The 15,943-nt window shown below is 55.9% G+C and overlaps 4 protein-coding genes across 4 annotated transcripts; 3 read left to right on the top strand and 1 right to left on the bottom strand.

The window, feature by feature from the left end:
- Window positions 1-393: 393 nt before the first annotated feature.
- On the top strand, window positions 394-1,313 carry P170DRAFT_451417 (sulfotransferase family protein; the record flags this gene model as incomplete). Its single annotated transcript, XM_024851182.1, has 2 exons — window positions 394-505; window positions 604-1,313. The coding sequence occupies 2 exons, from the start codon at window positions 394-396 to the stop codon at window positions 1,311-1,313; spliced, it is 822 nt and encodes a 273-aa protein (XP_024698700.1).
- Window positions 1,314-2,353: 1,040 nt separating this feature from the next.
- On the top strand, window positions 2,354-4,514 carry P170DRAFT_441799 (uncharacterized protein). The gene is made up of 5 exons (XM_024850401.1): window positions 2,354-2,763; window positions 2,846-2,857; window positions 4,112-4,123; window positions 4,172-4,282; window positions 4,365-4,514. Exons 1-4 carry the CDS (start codon window positions 2,659-2,661, stop codon window positions 4,259-4,261), a joined length of 219 nt encoding a protein of 72 aa, XP_024698699.1. The 5' UTR covers window positions 2,354-2,658; the 3' UTR covers window positions 4,262-4,282; window positions 4,365-4,514.
- A 666-nt stretch (window positions 4,515-5,180) lies between these two features.
- P170DRAFT_370104 (3-deoxy-7-phosphoheptulonate synthase) lies at window positions 5,181-6,559 on the bottom strand (the record flags this gene model as incomplete). Its single annotated transcript, XM_024844942.1, has 3 exons — window positions 5,181-5,452; window positions 5,625-6,404; window positions 6,475-6,559. 3 exons carry the CDS (start codon window positions 6,557-6,559, stop codon window positions 5,181-5,183), a joined length of 1,137 nt encoding a protein of 378 aa, XP_024698698.1.
- A 2,104-nt stretch (window positions 6,560-8,663) lies between these two features.
- P170DRAFT_469009 (amino acid adenylation) lies at window positions 8,664-15,778 on the top strand (the record flags this gene model as incomplete). The annotated part of the gene is made up of 2 exons (XM_024852583.1): window positions 8,664-9,200; window positions 9,254-15,778. The coding sequence occupies 2 exons, from the start codon at window positions 8,664-8,666 to the stop codon at window positions 15,776-15,778; spliced, it is 7,062 nt and encodes a 2,353-aa protein (XP_024698697.1).
- Window positions 15,779-15,943: the final 165 nt, after the last annotated feature.

The following is a 15,943-nucleotide window of genomic DNA, read 5'->3' as shown; positions in this document are numbered from 1 at the left end:
TCGGCATTGCACAGTGGTCTACCAGGCACACCGGACGCCAGACTGCGCTTTACCCCTGTCTATTATAATTTCTTTTACACATGCACCGCCAATGCAGAGTTTTTCAGATGGCGAATTGACTTCTGCTTGCTCCATTCATGGTGCCGATACCCCCGACCGGGTATCCGCGGACATCTAGTCGACCAGTGCCATGGCGGAGGCTTCGCGAGGAAGGGCTGCCAAGCCATGCACAATTTTATTCTGTTGACTGCGTGGGGATTATAGTATTATTATCGGAATGGATATAGAGATGATCACTGTAAACAAGATCATAAGTAGTAGGACAGCGCGCTTGGATGCCTCAGCTGCAGCACAATCCTCTCCAAACCCGATCTGCAAGCTACAACCAACATCATGCAAGCTGTCGAGGTGGTCACGCAAACGCAGAACATCGACCGGCGGACATGCCACCGCGTCAAGCCGATGCAAGTCCTTGTTTTGGGTCTTTGTCGCACGGGGACTCTCTGTCAGTTGGCCCCCTCCTCCCCCTCAATCCTTCTCCTCTCTCAAACACCAGCCCAACCACCCAACCAATCCACTAACCCGCCCCTTGCACGCACACAGCAACATGGCTCGCCCTCCAGCAATTAGGCTACGACACGTACCACATGACATCGATCATGCAGAACCCCCAAGACGCCAACATGTGGGCTGACGCATTCCGCGGGAAATACCACAACGGGACGCCCTTCACCCGGAAGGAATGGGACCAGCTGCTGGGCCACGTCGAAGCGACGACCGACTTCCCCGGCGCCGTCTTCGTCGAGGAGCTAACCACCGCCTACCCGGACGCCAAGGTGGTGCTGACACTGCGCGACGTCGATGACTGGTACGTCTCGATGCAGAACACCATTATGCGCCGCACCTACAGCCCGCTGGCGACGCTGCTGGGCTGGATCGACCCGAACGTGTTCGGTATCGGCAACCGCATGGTGCGCATGGGCTTCGACGGGTTCTTCGGCGGCGACTTCGAAAAGAACGGCAAGCAGGCCTTCCTCGACCACTACGACCATGTGCGTCGCGTCGTGCCCGCTGACAACCTCCTCGAATGGAACCCCAAGGAGGGATGGGCGCCGCTGTGCGAGTTCCTGGGCAAGCCTATCCCTGACACGCCGTTCCCGCGGGCCAACGAGGGCACCATCTTTCAGAAGAAGGTGCGCTCCGTCGTCCAGTCGTCGTTCGCCAGGTTTTTGGGCCGGGTTGCGGTCTACGGCCTGGGGGTTGGGATTGCCGTGCTGGCGGCGAAGTATGGCCGGGAGGCGTTTTTGAATTAGTGATTTGGGTTGGACTTTTGCCATTCTACAAGGTTGGGTGGATGTTTTACTAAAAGGGGTGGGAGGTGAGGTCATTCTTGCGTAAATAGATTTAGACTTAGATTTCTGTGTATATAGACGGATAGAACTTTTCTTTACTTTTTACTTGATAATGTGAGTTGTTAATCGACCAATAGTTCTGGTGATCTATTTCTCTGTGTTGGGCCAATGTGGTGAACCTTCAATCAGCCCGAGACCAACTAAGTTGTGGTTTCTTTAAATATAGATCTTCAGAGAACTTCAAACAAGGGAATCGTACCAGACAAATCAACCTAGTGGATTTTACTTGTTTGGGACATTTGAAAAGCCGACTCCACCCGAGTTTGAAGCCGGCGGGAACGGGACAGACCATGGTTCTGCGTGGATCCACAGAACAGCTGGCCTCTGTTGAGGTACGAGTCAGGTCAAGCTGGGTTTAGCTGATGCTCCAGCTTGCGCCAACTTTGCCAGGGTTCTTCGACAATTCCGCAACTAGAGCGCGTATCCACCTTCCCGTAGGCTCTAAGATCTACATCTTTAGTAAGTACATCGGCGGGTCTGCTCCCTCGCACGGGGGATTGGTGAGACAAGGCAGGGAAAGTGACAAATTCTGATGGCTGCATCTTGTTTTCTTTTTCCCGTTTCCTGGCGGATTTAGACTCAACGCTCTATGCTCGATATCATAGCAACGTTATCCGGACCATGGCATGTCCCCTAATATTGAACTCAAATTATTCCTCCGTGGGAAGGTTCCTGGGAAAAGCTCTCACTGGATCATGATGATGTCAAAATATTTCCGGGCCCTGGCGCCGTGAGTTTGGGCGGAACCCACCGCTTGGCCCAAGCATTAACCCCGAACGGGCAATGATGAGGGCATTCCGAACCTTCGGATGTCCACCGCGTAATGGCGGTATCGCACGTAATGTACGGGCCATACGGGCGTACCGTCTGTGTACCGCGACCGGATCACCTCATCGGCTCATCCTCATCGCTCCACTGCATGATCAGATCCTTCCGTCCACGTTCCCACGGCCCACGCCAAGCCAGGCTCTAATCCCAAGGTTCGTGATCGTCATCAGAATGGATCCCACCCGTGGGAAAAAATAGATTTTTTGACTTTCTCCCCTGAATCTGTCCTTTTCGCCTTCCTCTTCCTCCCTGCTCGACATCTTCTGTTTCTTCTCTCCTTCACCACACTCCCACCCAAGCCCCTCTTTTTTTTTTTCCTGTTTTTTTTATTATTTGCCTCCGAGCAGATCAATTCTCTCAATTCCCACTTTTCACCTTCGTTTCCTCCTGTCCTTCTTTCCTATTGCATAATCTCGATATGCGGTTCCTCTCGTTGTCGGCGGCGCTGGTCGTCGGATGTCTTGGAGCGCCTCTGTTCTCCCTTCCGACTTCCCCACTCATCTCGAAGGAACAACTTACTCAGGTAACTATGGACTCTGGGACGATGGGTCGCGGTGCTCGGCAATGTGCCATTTCGCTGACGTTGCTCATCCTTGCCTGAACAGAGCGGTGATGTGGTGAGTCGATCCTCCCTCTGGCCGGATAGCACGGCTGTTCCTGTTGATTGTTGTTTACTTCGGAGTAGGTAGTCTGGATGCTGACTCGGTGCGTTTCTAGTCTGTATGTGGAACACCCACCTGTGACTTGGTTTGATGTACTGGGTTCAATAGTGCTAATGTCTGGAAACGTGGCGATTACCATAGCCTGTAAGGTTCCGGGTCGTGGCTCGACCCATTGACTATCGATGATCGGATGCTAATCGGTGTCAGGTTGTATGAATTATTCCTGTGGATAGTGCTGTTGACATGAAGGTTATGCTTGCTGACATGGTTTGGTTTGGGTTATCAGAATGTAAGTCTTGGCATGTCTGGTTGGGTGTTTGATGCTAACTCGTCGTCTGACAGAATGTATGATGTCTTGTCCGAGTCTGGCTCTGCCGTGCTAACCGGGACAGGGCGTGAGTGTTTCAATCGGTCATGGTTTGTCTATACAGTACTAATCATAGCATGTTCTATCTCCTGATAGACTGTAAGTTCACCTCAATCCTGGTCATGGAATCATATCTAACATCTGACAGGTGGTACGTGAGACCCTGATTTAATAACATTGACAAAATGATCCCTGAGCTCCACTGACGAGCACTTGTCTTTCCAAATCAGAACGTGAGTTCCAAACAATCCTCACCCCTTCCTTGGTCTGATAACACTAACCCTATCCAGAATGTAAGCCCCTTCGGATTTCTCTCGGTCCGTTAATGCAGTAATGCAGCATGAAATACTAACTCCAGCCTCAGAATGTAAGTCATCCCCACTACTCTGAGCCCACTGTCTAACCCGCCTTGTCAGGTCGTGAGTACTTCGCCTATTCGTTTACCCCGATTACATTAACTGAGTTTGTGATTAATGCTTGAACTAGGCCGTAAGTCTATCTTATCCTTTTGACTGGTCAATGGCACTAACAGATCACAGCTTGTAAGTTTATTGCCTATGGGTCCAGGGTTTTGAAGCTTGGTAGGATCTGACAGTTGATCTGTTCTGGAAACACAGTTGGTATGTATTGACCTTGACCTTGCACTGCATATGCTAATTGATACAGAGCGTAAGTGACTTCTCCCGAAGTTGAAGGTGAATAACTGAACGAAGGCTCTTTGAATATACCTAGTTTGTACGTTCCCCTCCAACATAACCTATGTCTGATGAGTGCTAACAAACCCAGTGTGTAAGTCACCTCCATCGCCAACAACCTCACCCTGCTAAGGCAGTTCCACACAGAAAAACAAAAAGGTAAGTCCACTCTCAATACCCCTCCACAGAACGAAACTAAGCGGATAGCGCGCCGACCCCATCACCGAGGACGGCAACGTCGATCCCGTCAATGACGGCGAGGTGAACAACAACATCTCGCTGCTGCGGTTCTGCTAGATCGAAACGCCATCGATCGCGGTACGTTCCAGAGTCCCAGACGAACCCCTCCTCCTAGTGGGGAGGAGCAAACTAAAAAGACCCGGCTGATCGTTTCCGATAGAGTTGCGGCGAAGTGACAGGTGGATGAGGAGCAAGCAGGTTTGATGCCAGCCAGGCTCCAGTCTGAGCTTAAGTTATGCCTGCATTGGCGTTGTTCGGAGAGGGTTGTCCCCGAGGACCATGCGGGGGTTATACAGACCGTGAGAAATTGGATTTGTGTGATGGTCGATTTTCTTGGCTTTATCCACTTTTAGTGCTTCAAGCTTTTCTATTCTGTGACTTTTGTATTTTTGTAGAAATACTGTAGGGCAGTAGTCTTTCACCTTGACAATATTTTGAATATACTTCACAGTCGATACTCGGTAGTTTAGAATCGGTATTTACTATGAAGCGTTGTGCTGCTTATGTAACCTAACTGTGCATTTTATGCAGGGTCTGCCCAAGAACCTTATCGATCCTTTGCTGCAGTTAATCTATTTTGCAGGTAATTTCGACAGCACAACCAACTGTCCACTCTGACGTACAATTCCTTGTTTTCCTGCCAAGGCAAAGGAACCAGAGAACATGGAAACATTAATAATGGAAATTTGACTTTCAGGTCCGGAAAAGCGGTTACCCCTTCATAACTTATGCAGACGGGGGGTATCCGGCGGAATTGGAACTACCCGGTCGTTCGAAATATATATTCAGAGGGACGCACTACGCCTAGCCCTTGCTTCAGGTACTTTACTGGTACAATCACACACAACAAGCCCAAAATATTATCTGCACAACTGTTGATTCACTAACTTTTGGATTATGGATATTAACTAATTATTAAGATACTCAAAGACCGAAATACACCTGCGCCAATTCCCCAAAACAAAAGAAAAATCCCCTATTGCTTGCCAATCGAGGCACGAGCACGACGCTCACGGACCGAGTCGGCCAGAGAACGCAGCGACGTCTCGGTGGTCTCCCAGTCAATGCAGGCATCGGTGATACTGACGCCCTTCTCGCAGCCCTCCAGACGAGCCGTGGCCTTCTGGTTGCCCTCGCGGATGTTCGACTCCACCATCACGCCGATGATGCCGTCCTCACCCTGACGCAGCTGGTCCTCGATCGTCTTGAGCACCTTGGGCTGGTTGCGGTGGTTCTTGGACGAGTTGCCTGGTTGGGTCTGTTAGCTGCAGGGTCCTGATGGTTTGTTTTTGTTGGGGCCGCGTGGTGGCGCCCGCGCTAATAACTGCCGCTGACGCTAACGGGAAATGTTTCCGCGCGCCATCGGCGGGAAGGAAAAAGAAAAAAAAAAAAAAGAAACAAAAAGGTAAAGGGAACGTACCGTGAGAGCAATCGATCATGAGAACGTCGCGCTCGCCCTTCGAGCGAAGCAGCTCCTTGGTGGCCTTGACGCTGTCGGCGTCGAAGTTGGTGCCGCGGCTGCCACCACGGTGGATGACATAGCCGTCCTCGTTGCCCTTGGTGGTGGTGATGGCAATGAGGCCCTGCTTGGTGGTGCCCATGAAGTGGTGGCGGCCACGCATGGACTTGAGCGAGTCGACGGCGGTGCCGACAGAGCCGTCGGTGGCGTTCTTGAAGCCGACGGGGAACGACAGACCGGAGGCCAGCTCGCGGTGGAGCTGGGACTCGGTGGTGCGGGCGCCCACGGCGCCGACACTGATCAGGTCGGCCGTGTACTGGGGGGAGATGGTGTCGAGCATCTCGCAGGCGACGGGGACACCGAGGTCCGTGATGTCGGCGAGCAGCTGACGGGCGATCTTGACGCCCTTGTTGATGTTGTAGGAGTCGTCGACGTCCGGGTCGTTGATCAGTCCCTTCCAGCCGACCGTGGTCCGGGGCTTCTCGAGGTAGGCCCGCATGATGATGCAGAGGTCATCCTTGAGTTCCTCGGCGAGGACGCGCAGACGCTGAGCGTACTCGAGCGCCGTCTCGGGGTCGTGGATACTGCAGGGGCCGACCAGGACCAGGAGACGGTCCGATTGACGGCGGATGATGTGACGGGCCTCAACGCGGCTGTTGAGCACGGTGAGGAGGGAGTTGGCAGACAGACCGATCTCGTACTGGATCAACTCGGGAGGGGCAAGAGGGGAGTATTTCTCGACTAGGATAGGATGCAGTCAGTATATGATCTGTAGGGTGGGAGTCCTGTCCTAGAATGCATGAATACATACTGCGAACGTCCTCAGCCAACTTCTTCCGGAGAAGGTCGACGTTGGTAGGGTCCAGAGGGACAGAGGAGGTAGAAACGCTAGGCATTTTGATGTGTATGAGAATATTAGGAAATATTAGAAAATAGAGAAGATGCTGAAAACTTTTGAGAGACAAGAGAAGGTATAGGATATTAAATATGGAAAAGGCTTGGAGAGAAGTATCACAGAATCTGAAGCTGATGTCCGAGACCGGCCTCGATATAAATATGGTTCGCCGACAGGTACCAAACCTTGTTTCTATCAAATAGTTCTCAGTTCTACAGCTCGTCTGTGCTCGCTCTCCTCCCCCTTAATCTCGAAACGGAAACTCCGTAGCTCTGACCACATCTTCCACACATCTGAGAAATTTTATCAACCTTACGGCGTCGAAATTTGGGGCGTCTCCATGCGCTACGCACCGGATTGTTCACCGCACGGCCATCTCCCGTCCGATCTGATACGTCTGCGGTGGGAAAATGGATTCAGCCAGCCCTCGCGAGAAACCAGAGAGACGGAACAGTGGACACGGGCTGGCAGGAGAGTTTCTGGCAAGGATGTCAGGGCATCAATCAGAGGGCGTATATTCTGGGATCTTCGCCGGAGATGATCGGAACTACGAGCTCAGGAGGGATAGTTCGTGACAATCACGATTTATGAGCCTCGCCGCACATCTGGGACGGGAGAAGGTTTAGGTGGATCGGGAGAGTCTGAGTGGAACCGAGATCCCTCGCAAGAGACGCCTGTTGGTGTCGCTGGAGTCGTGGGCATGGACCATTTGCCTGTGGCGGACAGAGCACGAGTACGATGTTACCAGCAGTACATTTCATACATACCATACATACATACGTACATACATACATACCGGAATACAGTCGTACCGGAACTCTTCCAGGCCAAAACCACGCGCCTTTCCCGATGGAGGCGATCTGCACTATGGAATCTCGATAAGCGAGCGGGAAAGCGCCAGCGCGGGTCACGGGCCCACTTGCACGGGACGTCTTTCGTCACGGCATTTTCCTTTCTCTGTCTTTCTCTCTTCCACGACTTGGGTTTCATCCCGATATCCATCGCCTCCCAGCCAAACAGGTCCTGCCGGCTGAACCATGGCTCGTGGGCGGTTTCATACTGCTACAGTAGGTGCTCCGGTGGTTTTACTTCATCAGTTTCACCTTGATGCTGATATCGTCGCTTGGAAAAGTAAACCTCTGGGACGCGAAGAAAATTTCTTTCGAATCCTTTGGACCCGTGCGTGCAGGGATTGAACCTTGCGGCATACGGCGTAGTAGCAACCGGGATGAATTTGTCAGTATCTCCTTCCTCGATTAGGCGACGCTTCAGGCTTCGTCTGTCGTCGTGATGAGCCACGTCAGACTGAAGCAATGCTAGCTTCCATTTCTCCCGTTCGGGCAGGCGAAGTTCCCGAGAGAGACTGCCGGCAGCCAGCTGGACGCCCCTAATCTCACGGCAAAAGGATTCCTTCGCCCTGCTAGTGATGATTGTCGGAACTAGCGGGTGGTTCTATCTCGGTGGTTGGCCTGACTGCGGAGGCGAACTGGAGTTCGCACGATCTCGCTGGCCTGTAGTGCACGGTGGACACTTGTCTCTCCTCCAGTGGCATGGAAACAACCACAAAAATGATCATCCTTGGTTCCCTCTCGACAGGTACCCCTGCGGTGGGTCCGACTTCGAGCTAGGCTATTGTTTCCATCTCCATGTCATGGAGAATGATTTGAGTTTTTTCTGCTTTTGTTTTGGTAGATTTTTCGGTTTAATTAATTTTTCTCCCCTGATCCCTCGGTATTGCTTGCTGACCCACGTCAGGTCCTAATGCGGCATACTCTTCTTCCTTTTGCTTCAACTTGGACCCACTCAACATGAGCTGTGAACGCTGGACAGTGGACAGTAGCGGAAGAAAAAAGAAATTCACTGGGTTGGCCCGGAAGACTCCGTAAGAGAGACAAGTGGAAATGTAGTACCGCATGTGATGAGATCACATAATAGGAAATTTCCTTTTAGAATGTCTTTTTAGTCGGTTGATCTTTTACTATTTCTTTCTCTCCTTCGATCCCATCCGCCTTATGCCAATCTCTTTTCTCTCCTTTCTTCCCCAGACTGCCAGACTGGTCTCTTGCTTGCTGGCTCTGGAACTTGTCATTTGAATTTCATGAAGCATGCCGTCTACAATCCTTGACGATGCCGGGCGGCTTCGCCAGCGTTGGACGCAGCTGGTTACTGATGTCACGCCGTCGTACCTCCCCTCTGGCCTTTCTTCCAAGCGAGAGTCCCGCTCGCCGCTTGGGCAACTGGACGTGAGCCTTCAGCTCTCCTTGATCCAAGCGTGCTGCCAGCAGTACGATCTTTCCCCCTTAGGCCTCGTCCAGGCTGCCTGGGCTGCTGTCCTTCGTTCATACTCGGGCTCCGACGATGTCATGTTTGCTACGGTTGGGCTGGAACGCCCGAGTCCGAAGCAACAATGGACCAACGCGTCCATCTCTAGAGCGCGCCTCGACGCAGGTAGCTCTGTACTCTCTTCCAAGGAGCACACGCGGCAGGAGGGCCTTCTTGATTGCGAAGCTATGCTCTCCGTGTCGGAGGCTTTGCAAGTCTTCTCCGTGCTGGATCCCAAGCCTTGCAATTCAGCCATCTGGATCAAGGAGCCTTTGTTGAAGAGTGAAGTCCCTGAGACAGAAATTTGCAGTGAACAGACAGTAAGTCACACGTCTAGTAACCACGAATGATTGCCATGTACTAACCTGCCTAGTTTGATTATGTTCTACGAGTCGACCCTTCGCTATCGACGCTGGGCTTAATATACCGCAAGTCGGCGGTCTCGCGTGCCCAGGCCGAATACATTGCTAGTACATTCTCCGACGTCCTCCAAAGGGTGTGCGTCGATCCCTACCAGAACATGTCCAAACTCTGTGCTCCCAGTGATCTGGACACTCTGCAGATTGAGGCCTGGAACCGGATAACACCCAAGGGGACCCAGGTCTGCGTCGATCGATTGATCGAAGAGCGAGCACGCGTTACCCCCGAATCGCCCGCCCTGCAGTCGTGGGATGGGTCGATGACATACGCCGAGTTCAACGCTGCTGCCGGCAAGATGGCTCGGTATCTCGAGTCCGTCGGCGTTCAGCGCGGACAGCAGGTGCCCATCTGCTTCGACAAGTCCCTATGGACTATCGTCACGATGATCGGTCTGTGGAAGCTAGGAGCTGCTTGGGTTCCCCTCGATCCCCGACACCCTCGTCAGCGCATTGAAACGATTGTTTCGTCCGTCGAGGCCCGAACAGTCATTGCCTCGGTCTCCAACCACGAGCTTCTCGACGGCATTGTCCCTCAACTCATTGTACTTGATACCCCTCTCTTAAACCAGATCGAGTCGGCCAGCGACGGTGCATTTGAGTCGCGATCAGAGCCTACCGATGTTTCCTTTGTTATGTTTACTTCCGGCAGCACTGGCAAGCCCAAGGGCGTTGTCCACGAGCACGCCTCCGTGGCCTCCAGTGCCCTACAGCATGCCTCCGCCATGAACGTGTCTAATACCACCCGCGCCCTGCAGTTCGGCGCTTATACATTCATTATCAGTACCTTTGAAATCTTTACTACTTTAATCTTTGGCGGATGCCTGTGCATCCCGTCCGACCATGACCGTCACACGGATATCCGACCCGTCATCCGGTCGTTTAATGTCAACTGGGCCATCTTCACCCCCAGCTTTGCTCGGTCGTTGAACCACGAAGACGTTCCGACTCTCAAAACACTCATTGTCGCCGGTGAGGCCGTCGCGCAGGATATCATCGATCGCTGGGCTGCTGTCGCCAAACTCATCAACATCTACGGCTCCAGCGAGTGTTCCGTCTGCATGATCGGTCCCATGGTGACGGACACGCCGCGCAGCTGCATCGGCCGGGCCACCGGTGCTTTGTCGTGGCTCGTCGACCCTAACGACCACGACCGTCTGGTGCCCATCGGCTCCGTCGGTGAGCTGATCATCGAAGGTCCGACCCTGGCTCGTGGCTACCTGGCGGACCCCGAGCGCACGCAGTCCGTGTACATCGAGAACCCTCAGTGGGCCTCCCAGGAGGGCGTCACCCGCCGATTCTACAAGACCGGTGATCTGGCCCGGTACGGCGACGACGGCCGCGTGCATCTCATCGGCCGGAAGGACCTTCAGGTTAAGATCCGTGGCCAGCGTGTCGAGCTGACCGAGATCGAAGCCCACATGCGTGCCATCAACAACCAGGTCAAGACCGCCGTCGCTATGGTGCACCCGGGTGGCAAGGCTATGCTGGTGGCTTTCATCTCCAGCCAGAGTGGATTCGGTCCTGAGTTCGCCCATCCGTTCCACGCTGCTCCTGCCGACAAGCCGCCCATCCTGTCTTTGGCCGCTCAGATGAACCAGGAGCTCGTCCAGCGCCTGCCCCCTTACATGATTCCGTCGGCGTTCCTTCCTCTCGCATACATGCCGCTGACGGCGTCCGGTAAGACGGACCGTCGTGTCATTTCCACCTTCGCCTCCGGTCTGTCTCTGGCCGAGCTGGCTGCTGTTGCTGGCGCGAGTGACGGCGCCTCGCGTCGCATGCCTACCACCACGGCCGAGATGCGTCTCCAGTCAATGTGGGCTGATATCCTGCACTGCCCGCCCGAGGAGATCGGTGCCGAGGACAACTTCTTCCACCTGGGTGGTGACTCCATCGAGGCCATGAACCTCACCCGGCGCTGCCGTGCCGAGGGCTTCCAGCTGCAGGTGGGCGACATCCTCGGAAACCTCGTGCTTAGCGACATGGCCAAGGTCATGGTTCCTGCTCGCTCGCCGGAGCTCGTCTCTGCGCAACCGTTCGAGTTGCTCGGTGGTGATGCTGGCGTGGTTCGCTCGAACATCCTTGCCTCTACCGGATTCGAGGACGCCGAAGTCATCCAGGACGCCTATCCCTGCAGTCCGCTGCAGACCGGTCTTATGGCCTTGTCCACTAAGATCTCTGGCTCGTACATCGCCAGACACACCCTGGAGCTGCCTCCCAGCTTGAGCGTCAACCGATTCAAGGAGCTGTGGGAGCTGATCGTCGGCAACAACGATGTCCTGCGCACTACCATGGTCGAGACCGACCAGTACGGCACCATTCAGGTCGTCAACCGCGCCCGCATCCAGTGGAAGCACGATTCCGACCTGGAGAACTACATCCAGACGGACGAGAAGATCCCCATGCAGATGGGCGACGCCCTCACGCGTCATGCGGTCATCTCTACTGAGAGCAAGTCCTTCTTCGTGCTGACTATCCACCACGCCATCTACGATGGTCTGTCGCTGGAGATGATCTTCAACGACCTCGTGCAGGCCCTGCAAGGTACCGTGCCTCCCGCGCGTCCCCAGTTCCGGGACTTCATCCAGCACGTTGCCGAGAAGAACGTGAGCAAGGAGACCGAGGATTACTGGCGCTCGGAGCTGGCCGAGGGAGACGTGACGACCTTCCCCCTGTTGCCGTCCGCTACGTACCAGCCCGTTGCCAATGAGACCCTGGTCCACACCCTCAAGGTCAACCGCAGCGGCCCGTCGGACTACACCACTGCCACTCTGATCCGTGCCGCTTGGTCGTTGCTCCAGGCTCGCTACTGCGATGCGCCTGACACCGTCTTCGGATGCACCGTCAGTGGTCGCAACGCCCCCGTGCTGGGTGTGGAGGACATGGTTGGTCCTGTCATTGCCACGGTCCCCATCCGCGCTCGCTTCGACGCCCAGACTCCCGTCGCCGAGTTCCTGCAGCATGCGCATACGCACTCCGTGAGGATGACTCCCGCGCAGAACTTCGGTCTGCAGAACATCGCCCGCCTGGGTGAGGGCGCCGCGGCTTCCTGCGGTTTCCAGACGCTGCTGGTCATCCAGCCCGCCAGCTCTATCCCCGAGGACAGCATCATCCAGCCGTTCTCTGCTCCTCGCGCTCGCTTCAGCACCGTCGCCCTGACTCTTGAGTGCAGCTTGGCCGCCGACGGCACCGTGCTTGTCCATGTCCACTTCGACAACGGCGTGCTCTCCGAGACCCAGGTGGACCGCATCGTGCGCCAGTTCGAGCACGTTCTGCACCAGCTGGCCTCCGAGCCCGTTGGTAGCATCGGCGATCTGGAGATGATCAGTCCTCAGGACAAGGAGGACTTGCTGCGCTGGAACCGGGAAATCCCTAGCATGACCGATGACTGCGTGCACAACCTCATCGCCCAGAACACCATCAAGCACCCTGACGCGCCCGCCATCTGCGCCTGGGACGGCGAGATGACCTACGCCGAGCTGGAGAGCATCTCATCTAAGCTCGCAGCTCATCTGATCAACGCCGGCGTGGGTCCCGAGGTCTTTGTGCCGATCTGCTTCGAGAAGTCCCTGTGGACTATTGTTGCCATGCTGGGAACTATGAAGGCCGGTGGTGCATTCGTGCCCATGGACGCCTCCCAGCCCACCAGCCGTATGCAGCTGGTCGTCAAAGAGGTCAACGCTAAGGTCATGCTCTGCTCCGAGGAGCAGCTCGCCCGCTGCCCGGGTGTCGTGGAGAAGGCTATCGCTGTGGGACCTGGCATGGCTCAGGCCGCTACTCCCAAGACCATCACCACCCCTGTGGCGCCGCACAACTCGGCCTACGTGATCTTCACGTCCGGCAGTACCGGAACACCCAAGGGATCGGTCGTCGAGCACCGTGCATTCTGTACCGGTGCCATATCGCACAAGGAGGGTCTCCAGATGGGTCGTCGTGTCCTGCAGTTTGCTTCATACACCTTCGACGCTAGTGTCTTGGAGATCTTGTCTACTCTGGTCCAGGGTAGCTGCATTTGTGTGCCCTCCGAGAACGAGCGCCGCGGTAACATCGCCGAGGCGATCACCCGCATGAACGTCGACTGGGCGGTCTTGACGCCCTCGTTCGTCAACACGATCGACCCTACCACCGTGCCGACTCTCGAGACGCTCTGTCTGGCCGGAGAGGCCATGACGGCCGCGCACGTCGCCGCCTGGACGCCTCACGTCCGGCTGGTCAACGGTTACGGACCCAGTGAGTGCTGCGTCTGCAGTTCCTCCAACCGCCAGGTCCTCCCCGGCACTCTGCCCAACAACATCGGTACCTCCGTCGGAGGCGCCTGCTGGGTGGCTGATCGTGACAACCACAACAAGCTGTCTCCCATTGGCTGTGTCGGCGAGCTCCTCGTCGAGGGATACACTCTGGCCCGCCACTACCTGAACAACACGGAGAAGACCGATGCGGCGTTCATCCCGCGGCCCTCGTGGCTCCCGTGGTCCCGCTGCGACCGTCTCTACAAGACCGGTGACCTGGTCAAGTATGGCTCCGACGGATCCCTCCTCTTCATCGGCCGAAAGGACACGCAGGTCAAGATCCGCGGCCAGCGTGTCGAGCTCGGCGAGATCGAGTACCATCTCTGTCTGCCCTCGGAGGTGACGCAGTCCGTCGTCGCCTACCCCAAGAAGGGGCTGTATGCCAACAAGCTTATCGCCATCCTGGAGCTCTCCGCCACGCTCGGCGCCGACATGAAGCAGGTGTCTAGCAGCCGTCTCCAGCGCACCGGGTTCGACATGAACGCCCTCTCCAAATACATGTCCGAGACGCTGCCCGTACACATGGTCCCCGTGATCTGGATCGTCGTCGAGAAGATCCCCAGCTCCTCGTCCACCAAGATCGACCGTAAGACCGTGGACAACTGGCTCCACGCGCTGCCCTCGGACTTCGAGCCCGCCATGGGCATCAAGCGCGAGCCCGCCGCCGTCGCCACCGACACGCTCCGCCCCGACGAGGACAAGGCGCTCGCTATCAGCGGCAAGATCTCTAACCTGGTCAACCGCGACGACACCCCGCTGCAGGGCCGCGACTTCAACATCTCATCCATGGGCATCGACTCGGTCCAGGTCATCAGCTTGGCAAGTTACATCAAGCAGGCCTACGGCGTCAAGGTGGACGTGTCGCGCATCCTGGACGGCGAGATGACCGTTCGCTCCCTTGTGCAGCTTATCGAGGCCGAGCTCGCTGGCACCGTCAAGCAGGAAGCTCCCACGTTCGACGCGATGCAGGAAGCCTCAGCGCTCCTCAAGAACATCGTCAAGGACACATCCGTCCGGAAGACCGTCTTCGTCACCGGTGTGACGGGCTTCCTGGGCACCCAGATCCTGCGCCAGCTCTGCGACCGCCCCGACGTGGGTCGCGTCATCGCGCACGTCCGCGCCAGCACCCCCTCCGAGGCGTTCATCCGCGTCAAGGAATCCGCCGTCCGCGCCCAGTGGTGGTCCGACTACTACCTGGGCAAGCTGGACGTGTGGGCAGGTAACCTGGCGAAGCCGCGTCTGGGTCTCAAGGCGAAGCAGTGGGCGTCGCTGACGGGTGAATCGCCCAACGACGGCCTGGTGCACTCGATTATCCACGCGGGAGCCGCGGTGAACTGGAACGCCGGCACTGCCGTGCTGCGCGCTGCCAACGTCAACTCCACCGCGGAGCTCATCAAGGCCTCCATGGTCTCCCCGGCCAAGCCGCGCCTGGTGTACGTCTCCGGCGGACACCGCTGGCACGTCGGCGAGAACGACGCGGACATCGCGCGCGAGGTGGCGCACGCCAACGGCTACGCGCAGACCAAGTACCTCTCCGAGCTGCTCGTCAAGCAGTTCGCGGCGATGCACCCGGACCAGTTCGCGATCATCAAGCCGGGTCTGATCCTCGGCACGCCGGAAGAGGGTGTGGCAAACACCGACGACTTCATCTGGCGACTGGCATCCGGCGTGGTGGACGCGCGCGCGCACAGCCTCGACTACGGCGACGGGTGGATGTTCGTGACCAGCAGCACGCGAGTGGCGGAAGAGACGGTCTTCCAAGCGTTCTGCCCCGCCGAGGCCATCAAGACGGTGACCTACATGACGGACGGCATCACGGAGCGCGAGTTCTGGGAGATCTTCTCGCGGGAACTCAAGTACCCGCTGAAGGTGGTCGACCACGCCACCTGGATGGACATCATGCACCAGTCCATCCAGAAGGACGGCAACAACCACCCGCTGTGGCCGGTTGCGCAGGTCTTCGACGCCATTCAGGGCCGACTGGGCGGTGACATGATGACCGACGCTAGTGCCGTGTCGCCCTCGCAGAAGCAGCACGTCAAGGCGACGATCCGGCGCAACGTGCAGTTCCTCGTTGAGGCGGGCTTCATCGCCAGCCCGACGGGTAAGAAGATGAAGTATGTGGCTGAAAAGGTGTTCCAGCGGTCTGGTAATGTGTGGGAGAATGTGAAGACGAGGTTGGGTTCCTTCTAGGTCCTATAGGATGGACTGGATGGACCTGATAATGACTGACTGATTAATGCGTTTTGGGTGGATCTTTATTATTATGGTGATTAATATTTCTGTGTACAAATAGCTAAAATCTGTAAATAATCATTAATCGTATGGGTTCTTCATCTGGCTTGCCTTGGACTTCAT

The sequence above is a fragment of the Aspergillus steynii genome (assembly GCF_002849105.1).
Source record: "Aspergillus steynii IBT 23096 chromosome Unknown P170scaffold_11, whole genome shotgun sequence".
In the NCBI taxonomy this organism is placed as follows: Eukaryota; Fungi; Ascomycota; class Eurotiomycetes; order Eurotiales; family Aspergillaceae; genus Aspergillus; species Aspergillus steynii.
The sequence above is the reverse complement of the archived record's forward strand: the minus strand, read 5'-3'. Positions and strand labels throughout refer to the sequence as shown.